Source organism: Gavialis gangeticus, unplaced genomic scaffold, assembly GCF_001723915.1.
Source record: "Gavialis gangeticus isolate Ggan-Ray unplaced genomic scaffold, GavGan_comp1, whole genome shotgun sequence".
Classification (NCBI taxonomy): Eukaryota; Metazoa; Chordata; order Crocodylia; family Gavialidae; genus Gavialis; species Gavialis gangeticus.
In genome coordinates, this window is record NW_017729025.1 from 28,332,824 (window position 1) to 28,342,474 (window position 9,651).

The 9,651-nt window shown below is 48.3% G+C and overlaps 1 protein-coding gene across 3 annotated transcripts in view; it reads right to left on the bottom strand.

The window, feature by feature from the left end:
• The window catches only part of SLC25A47 (solute carrier family 25 member 47), a 24,698-nt gene that overhangs the window by 12,534 nt on the left and 2,513 nt on the right, over positions 1-9,651 (bottom strand). The window contains exons 2-5 of one of the 3 annotated variants that reach the window (XM_019518562.1): positions 4,585-4,628; positions 3,696-3,767; positions 3,119-3,259; positions 1,074-1,344 (exon numbers count right to left, since the gene is read on the bottom strand). In XM_019518562.1, coding sequence (XP_019374107.1) covers positions 1,074-1,344; positions 3,119-3,259; positions 3,696-3,767; positions 4,585-4,628 — 528 coding nt within the window. Of the gene's footprint in view, positions 1-1,073; positions 1,345-3,076; positions 3,260-3,695; positions 3,768-4,584; positions 4,629-9,651 lie in introns of all 3 variants that reach the window. The other 2 variants (XM_019518561.1, XM_019518563.1) reach the window with 2 other exon arrangements.

Sequence of the window (9,651 nt, forward strand, 5' to 3'; positions counted from 1 at the left end):
TTGGGCAAAGTCACTCCCCAGGAGCCATAAAGAAACCTGAGCTGCTACCAAAAGTGGTGTAGCCAGCCCTTCCCTCTGAAAACACAAGCCTGACCAGGGCCTGAAGCTCTTCCTTTTAATTCTGTAATTCTGCTCCCTTTAAATGGCTTGTTCAAACTGTCATTAGCAATTTCATCCTTGCCTCCAAATCACTGCTAGGTGCCTGTTCTTGAGGAGGAACCATCTTCTTGTGTGTTCATACAGCACCTGGCACAAGTAGTTCCTGGGCCATAACACACAGAGTAAAAGTGCCACAACCTGGATGGTTCCAGCCTTCACAGTCCAGGACAACCCCCAGACCACATGAGATGGAAGAAGGGTGTTGGCTCCAGCATGTGACACCAGATTTTAGTCCCTTTCTATCTAGCAATAGCCTCTGAACCTCTAATTTTGTTGTTTAGCCTAATTATGTCAGTTTGGTTCCAACTAAGCAGGCTCTTCTTCATTTAAAATATTTGCCACATTTCACTCCAGCAGTGATTGCATTTATTCTTAGACAGCATGATTCCTCTGGATGAGGGGTGTCAAACATACAGCCTGTGGGGCTCCTGGAGGGCTGGGAATTTGTGGGCAGGGCAAGCAGAGCTTGCTGCTGAGTTTTGCTGTATGGAGTCCTGTTGGGACACGTGCATTGGCAGCCAAGGGGCAAATGATGGGTACTTTTAATTCCTGTAGTTCAGGGGGCCAAGGACTGCTTGAGAGTGTTCAGGGGACCACCACTCTTCAACTAGTGAAAGCCAGCCAGTGCAGCTTAGCTTGTGGGGCCTGCAACTGTAGGGCGATCAAAACACTCATCCATGCTTTGATATAGTCACCAAAGGAAACCACTCTGGAAGCCATTTAAATGAAAGGTACCATATAAATGCAAGAATAGTTTGAAATGTGAATGAAAACAAAAGCAAGCGGCCTGTGATAAGGACACATTCTGAGGGAACTATCTAGCAGGTGGGTAAAACACTGTACATTAAGAATATGCCTTCTCTCCTAGCACAATAGAAACCAAGTCATTTTGTGGGCAGTCCTGCTCCACCTACCTGGTTTACTTTTCCCAGCTGGAGTGAGCCAATCACATAGGACAGAATATGTGAGGAAATATAAGGTAGATGAGTAGCAGTCCCTGCACAATAGTGCTGAACACCCTCTGTATAAACCCCCCAAACCTTCCTCCTTTGCTATCATTTTCAGACAATGCATAGATCCTCGATACTTGGGCTTGGAGCTGGGATCAGAAGTGGCAACTGAGTGATGTGGTTTCTGAGTCTGCATTCGAACTTTGGTTATCTCAGCAGGGGATATCAACACAACCTGGGAAACAAGACCAGACCAACATTAGCAATGTCATCTTCAATCTTTGGCAAAAGCAATGAAGAATAGCTAGTCTCAGCCCCTCCCCAGAAGTCCCCATTCTCTAAGTCACCCTATGGAAACTACAAGGCTGAAGAGGTCTGAGCATGAACTGGGAATTGCAATCGGGTGAAATGAAGGCAAAGGCAATACACCCAGAACTACCACAAATCCTCATTAAACAACAATCAGCATCTGCAACAGTTTGTCAGGCTGTGAAGAGAAGGGGGGAAATCCTAAGCTAAGATCACCAGCACCTGTGAATTGGAACTGCTGCCATTAAGAATCCTGGAAATTAAACCAAGGCAAAAAGCCTTTGCTAGTGCACAGGCTAAGTGAACATTGAGGGAAGATTATCCAATCGATGGTCCACCCAGTGGGAGTAAGACAACACTTATCTGATAGAGTGGAACTAAGCTCCTGAGACAATTGTAGCACAGACCGAGGACCAGTCAGAAATATGCAAGCACTATGTATAATCAGTGAGGGGGAGCCATTGGCATTCAGCATGCCCGCCCTGTTCGTATAAGCCTCTGCAGAGTGTGAAAAATTACGACTAAGTTTCCACTGATGTTTACAATTTCACATTATCTGGGCTACGTGCATATTTTGACAAGTAATTTCACTTGCCAGTTGCACACCTCCCTGGCGTGCCCTGGGCCATGCTCAGTTCAGAGAATTAATGGGAAAACCTGACATACTGCCTGTTTTGACATGATCACAGAGATGCAGTTCAGTGCTCTCCTAACACATTAAATTGACAGCACTTATAGTGTCTCTACCTACAGAGCAAGCACAGCATGATAAAAACCCCACACTGCATTTCTACCAATGTATCTTATTCTACATGCGTTCTCGCTGGCTCGGACTGGTTCATTCCTTCTGATCAAATCATTCTTAACCTCCCTGTTTAAAATGTCAACAGAGGTGATAAAGGAAGCAGTTTTGTGCTGTGGATATCTGCCTAGGCGGGACCACACACACACACCACAACACTGACCCACCATCAGTCAGTGATGCCGATTGCTTTTGACCTGCATTATTAACAAACCAATGACCAGGGCGCTCTCATTAACTGAAGCAGGAATCTATTACGTAAATGGTCTCTACCCAGGGACGGCTGGATGCGCTTTAAAAGCTTAGTGAGGGAAAGGGAAGATCCTGTATTGAATCCCATATTCTGTTTTTAAAAAACAAGCAAAACCTTGTGTAGTCCTTAAGTCCTTATTCAGTGGATTTATACAAATATTTGGGTATCCTCTAAAATAAACCCAGTGTTAGGAGCCCAGCAGGACTCCACACCTTTATGAGCCAAAGCAGTGTGTGGGAACAACAATGGAAGAGTAGATCTTAAAAAAGCCACCATCACTCTGGCAGGAACAAAGGACTGGAAGGGACCTTCAAGGACATCAAGTCCAGCCCCCTGCATACGCAGGCCGTTGTTAACCCACAGAATCCCCACTTCAGACCTTCAGACCCTTGGACATACATGTACAGGAAAGCCAGGGCTCTGCCAGTGACAAGAAAGGAGGAGATGATATACAGTCTTTTGGAAGACTCCAAAGGGATATTATGGATAGGAGTTTTCAAAGAGCTTCCTGCAAGCACCAGAGAAATGGTACCCATCACATTTCCAGCCTCACATTAATAGAAACAGGAACTTTGTTGATAATTTTATTTGCTCTTTACCTACCCGAACAACCCCAGTAGCGCAACCAGCCAGGGAAATATCCACCTTTGAGGGTTTCACATCTGAAGTGCCATATCTTAATCTGCAGATGTTATAAAGGCAGTTTCTGTAAGTGCCGAAAGAAACAGAAGAAATGAGCGACACTGTGAGGACCGACATGGACACGCCTTTGTAAAACCCCAGGATCTAGCATGAAAGAGAGAAAAAGGAAGGATTAAAAAATGAGAACGACCTAGGAATGCATTTGTGTTAGTCCAGTCCAGTCTGAAATCCAATCCATACATGGTCATGTCACAAACCTCCCCCAGGAGCATAGCTTTAGAGGCAAATTAATAAGATAAGGTTCAGACTTAAGCCTTCTCCCCTGAAGGGTGGCTGTTTATGGAACTTCTCTTCCCCAAAAACCCACATAGCCCCAAGATGACTAATCCAGAGCTGCCTTAGTTCTCCCTGGCTCACATCTAAGATCACTCCATCCTTCTCTCCAGAGGAGATGAGCTACCTGCAGCTTGCATCAGCAGGAATAGCTAACCAGGGTCATCATCTGCTCCCAAGTCAATTCACATCATTTCTCCTGTTGTTTTCCTTTACAAATGTGATGCGTCAAAGTAGCTGTCCCTACCTTTTCTGCTTTGTACATTTCCTGAATGCAGTGCCAAATTCCATTATAGCTCCTCTCAGTCTGAAGTCTCACCTGTAAACATAAAACAAGCTTTGACATCGACAACATGCTAAACTTACTGACTAACGCATTCATACCATGCTTTTTGATTTGCTGTGGAATCCTTACCCCCAAACACATTTGCAATATTTTTTTTTTTTTAAAAGCGCATAAGACTCTAGAATTGTGTAACGATGTGGTGGAAGAAAATAAAGCTTTCTTTCGTATGATTGATCTAGTAAGTACAGAGAGAAAGGCAAAAGACAACAGTTTAGTTCAGGGGTGGGCAAAATGTGGCCCGTGGGCCATACCCAGCCTGTGACTGATTGTATCCAGTCCATGGATGTCCCTGCGGCGCTCTGCATAGAGCCAAGTCCTGCCGGGGGCGGCCCACGCCAAACTCCTGCCCATGTCACTGCCCTCGCCCCAGCCCTGGCTCGAGCCAGGACGCACAGCTCCCAGCTGGGCTGCTCCAGCTACTACGGCAGCCACCCAGGTACTGCTCGGCTATTCCCACCTCTGATGGCTCCTCCTCCTGCTCCTACTGCACTGCTCCAAGCAGCAGGTAGCACAGGGAAACAAAGATGGCTGTGGGGACACGTGCCCAGACAGGTGGTGGGGAAGGGCAAAAAATATTTTTTCAAATAAAATTTAAAATGTTAAAGTAGATGTTTGATTTTCCGTACATGATTTGTTTTTTTATCTATGATTTATTAAAATATCTTGTAAAGATCATGTGCATGACCCTCAATGGCTCAGAAAAACTCATTAAGCAGCCTGCCAGCCAAAACACTTGCCCACCCGGGTTTAGTTCCACGTGATAGATAAGAATTGAAGTTCAAAAAAATACCTTTACTGTATCCAGCGGATAACCCACAGCAGTACTTAAGCCACCTGAAACGGACATTGTGTGTAACATGGTTACCAGCATATACAATAACCAGGCTATTTTCTTACTGCCAAGGAAGTAATTAACTGAATTACAGTGATATTCAATGCCAGAGTCAAGTTGCCCTCAGAACCAAACTCTCTAACTTGCCGATGACAGCCACAAAGGTTAAGGAAAGGATCAAGGGATAAAAATCAATATAGATTAATCAAGAGGCCCAGACACATTCACAGAAGAACTTTGACTGTAAAAAGAAACTTCTGTGAGGGCACAGAGACATGGTGCAAGCCAGGACTGGCAGAGACACAGAAACAGGTGATGAAAAGGATATGGAGAGCTGCCACCTCCCCGGACAAGAAGCTGTCCTGTTGACTTAAGTCGTGCTTGAAATTTTAATGGATGATCAGCACAAACGAATTGTTTTGCACTCCCCCATCCTCAATATCCTCAGTATCTCTCTCCTTCTCTTAGACCAGAGGTCAGCAATATTTTGGGGCAGAATGCCAAAAACGCCCGCAACCTGCTTGTAAAATGTTGGCATGCCAGGGGCCCAGTCCTTGTTATGGTAGTGCAGCCCTGTCCCTTTCCCACCACCTGCCCATGGTGCACATGCACCCTCCGCCAGCAAACAAGCTGGGCTGGGGCTCCATGGATCCCAGTGCAAGTGCTTGCAGCCTCCCTGCCGCCTACTGTAAGCAGCCCAGGCTCTGCGGCGGGAAGCAGGGGCCTGCCCAGAACCTGGGCCATCTGTGGCAGGCACCTACTAAGCTGGAAGCAACTGCACCGGGGTCCACAGAGCCCCAGCCCAGTTTGTGACTGGCTGCGGGTATATGCGCACCTTAAGGCAGCCAGCATTGAAGAGGCAGGGGCTGGGCTGCCACAGCAAGGATCCCTCATGGCTGCCATCCACCCCAAGGTGCACATGCCAAGTAAAAGGCCTTCACATGCCATGCTCCGGTACACATGCCAGGGTTTGCTAACCCCTGTCTGAGACAGTAAGCACTTGGCTGAGGAGCCATGCCTTCACATGTAGCACAAGGTGATTTCAGTTATGACTGAGCCCCGTGTCCAACATGGCGCAAACAGCAGCAACTCCTGCTCAGGCTCCAGCGTAGGGTTTGCAGCAGGGGCCAGCAGCTAGGGAGGTAGGGCCACAGCAGTGGCAACAGGCAAGGCAGCCAGAGGGTGATGGGGCTGTGTCAACTCTTGCTCCCTTGCCTGCCATGTGCACCGGGTCCCAAGGGCCCTGGGCCATACAACGGGCCATGCCCCCAAGTTCTGGGGGACTGCCAGTAGTCCAGTAAGCCATCTGTTTGACACCCTCTCTCTAGTGGCTACTGAGCAGTCTCGATGGGCTTGTGCATGCAACTGTGCCAGAAGTATTATATAGTGAAGAATGTAGCTAATTACACACACACTAAGGAAGAACTACATTCCTTGGAGGCTACACCTTCTCAGCAAGCAACACTCCTTGTTCAAAGGGGAAGTAGATACTGACTACAGTCAAAAAACATCATAGAGCAGAGTTGGACGAAGACTCAAGGGCAGGCAGCCTGCGGCAGGATCAAGCCCAGAATTACATGCGTGTGCTTTCCATGTGCACTGACTGTGCCAGTACATTGCAAAGAGAGAAGCAGACCTGAACAAAACAAAGGATTAACGGCTGAAGAGGAAGCTGCCCTTGATGGGGAGCCAGGCTGTACTCAGGATCCCCGAGACGGGATGTCATGCAACGTCAGGGCAGTTATGTGCATACAGCGTGCCGCACAATTCCACTGGCTGCTTTGCAACTCAGAAATGGCAGAGCTGACCTCCGGTTCAGCCTCCCTCCCACCCCCTCCGCCCCCGGGGTTCAGCTCTAACTGAGCAAGTCCAAAGTACAACCCTCCCCTAAGAACGCTGAAGAGGATTAATGATGGGGTATGTACAAAGTCAGCCTGCTTAACAGAGCTCTCCCGTGCACCAGCTGACCTTTATTGCCACAGAGTGACAGTAAATATATTGCTTTTAACATGCTCCTGGGATCTGTCTGCCCCAAATATAGAAACCAGGGCACACTTCTAGGTCTTAAAATAGTCACTAGAGATGGAAGCTCAGTAATTCTAGGAGGCAAAGTGACTACCATGATGGTGTGGGGGAGAACAAACTGCTTCCCTGAACATTTCATTTGATCACAGCAGCTAACAGATTTTCACTGCTGCTATCTATCACCACTATATTTCCCAGCCTGTGGCTCCACATGTAAATGAACTGCTTTGCACTTGACTAGCGTTATTTTCAATGTTATAACCAGGCGACTGGCTAACATCTGGTCAAAATATGAGGCATCCATCAACCTCAAAGGCAAAAGGCTGAGAGACAATTAAGCTATATCTATTCAGGATATTTTTAATGGCCAGTCCTGATTTTCTGAAAGGAGCTGTAAGGGTCTTAAAACTACTGCAAAACTACTGCGCCCTTTAAGTAAGCTCTGGAAAGACTATGGGCCGTATGTTTCCTGGTAGCTTACCCATTCAATAATGTCCATCATTGAGTTCTTTTTTAAAAAACAAAAAAGGCATGTTGGCTGCTGTGGGCACTTCCCCAAATGCACTCCCCTGAAATAACACAGCTATCTTAGTGACTGACTAGCCCTATGTCGATGACATAATCAGCATCTGCATGATTAAGTCAGAGTCCCCACAGCTAATCCAGGACAAGAAAATCCTGGACAAAGCCTACATGACCTTCACCCACTTAGAAAAGAGAATGACATCTGTCCTGCCTGCTGTGCAGGCATCTCCAGCAAGTCTGCCTGGCAAGAAAGATCAACAGCAGAAGCAGGTGAAAAATGGGCCAGCCAGTCCTTTTTGCATTTCAAAGGCAGAAGAAGGGTACAGTGTTGGAAACGGGGAGGGAGACTACACAGAGCAGGAAGAAAGGAATTAAGCACAGGGGCTTATTGGGTCCGGGCTCCAGAACAGGCAGAGAATGAAAGCATGCCCCAGCCGGTCTGGGTCCAATGCCTATAGGCACATCACTAGATGGTGGCACCTGGAAAGCTAAGGCAGGGCAGCCAGTAACAGGCCCATCTGCTGTGCATTCACCACTGCTTACATACCCCCTCCAATGGATGCAAGTTGCACCATGCCCCTCACTGTTGAAAGGTGGCACTTTTGCCAGCTTGGAGCCTGTGCTGGTTAAAAGGGAGATATTGTGTGTGGTGGAGCTGTGTCGCTGTTCTGGTTGCCCCACTGCACCCAGGGGGGAAGGAATCCCTGCTGCCTTGCAGCACGTGCTCACAGAGACATCCCCAACAGCTTCTGCACCCTGGACAATGCCCTGCAAGAGAGCTTCTGCAGTGGCAAAAACTTCCTGGGGTGGCCATTCCCGTGCCCCACTACGCTAGCACCTAGGGACCCTGCTCACCCACCCCGTCACACTACTATGTGCACAGGTCCCAGACAGGGGCCAGGGAACAACCACCTTCCTTTCAACTAGAGGTTATTACTGACATCATTCCCTCATCTTTTCCAAGGCCGGTACTGCCCCTGTCCATCCTCCCCACAGACACAAGGACCCAAGGGGTAGAGAAAAACGGTATCAGCAAATCTTAGAGTTAGGGAGCTACGACATCAGCTCTGGCTCTCCAGCCTTCCACACAAACCCGTCTATTGTACAGGGCCGTTTGCAGACTCAAGTAGACACCACTGTACATTTAGGCATAGCGTACACTCCACATGTCTGGCCCCTGAACTGACTTCATCCCAGCCAGCTCCTCTATGCCCTCTTTTCAGTTGCTGGAGGGCAGCAGGCAGCTGCCTAGTCGCTGTGCCCCCAGGAGCACCCAGCCCAAAAGTTACATCCTGAGGAGACAGATGCCAGAACACTCCTGAGCTGGGCACAAAGGCCCAGAGACCCCTTTTATGAAAAAAGAAAAAAGAGCAAAGAGCAGGACATGTTCTTTGGCTGGTCTTTTAAATTCTGCTCTTTCCCTGGGCCGCCCCAGTCAGTGGATCAATTTGCAGGCTTAGTTATGGGGTTTGGGGTCCTGCTGGCTCCTCCCAGCCCTAGAAAGGTAATTAAATGTGTCCCCTCACATACTCATGCACCCACCCAGCCCCTTCTAGACCAGCAATCAAGTCTGCCCCCAGCCCCAAAGCCATGCCCCATGACGGCAGCATCTCCCAGCCGCCTGCTCCCACCTTCATGCTCTAAACTGGGCACTGAAGATGCTCTGAGGCAGCTGCTCTTGCAATGCCAGTCTCAGGCATACACGAGAGCTGCTGCTGAACGATAACCCCAGAGCAGCATCACCAGTGCAGTTCCAGGTTTGTAGTATGAGCATTCGGGACATGTCACCCACCACAGCAGACAGGCCCTAAATGTGAATCCTGTCTTGGGTGCATCCACATCACTTGCTGCCCATCCCCCCTGACCTCTGCTCCTCCCAGGGCTCCTTCCCCCCACTCTGCAAACCTGGGTCAACTCAGCCAGACCCTTTTCTCTCCTTTCCAGGCCCACTGCTGCAGGGACAGAGGGAGAGGAAAGGATTAGAGCAGCATTTGCCCACAGGAGGTGAGCAGGGACAGGGAAACAGGCAGACAAGTCAATCAAAGGGGGCTTCCTGCTGCAATCTCTCATCCTTCGCTTGGGTGGGATTGATCGTCAAGAGGGCTGGAGTTTTGAAAAAAAAGTCCTTTTAGTCACATACACACACTCCCTGGGCACCTAGAAAACACAAGTGACTACAGATATATATAAAGGGATCTGCTAACTAACAACTCCAGCCCATTTTCAGGTTACCACATGCAATACGGTAATACACTTGCGCTTTCACAAGACACAGGCTCTCAGCTAGTCCCAGAGCCACAGAAGCAATAAACAGCATTTGGAAGAGACACACATCAATATATCTGTGCATTTACAAGGAAACAATTTATCACCCTGGGTCCTTACCAGTCAGGATTTAAGGAGACTGTGTCCCTTTGTTATTCTCCACTGGGAGCCAGGGAGGGTTTTCTCAGGAAAAAAAAAAAAAAAAAAAAA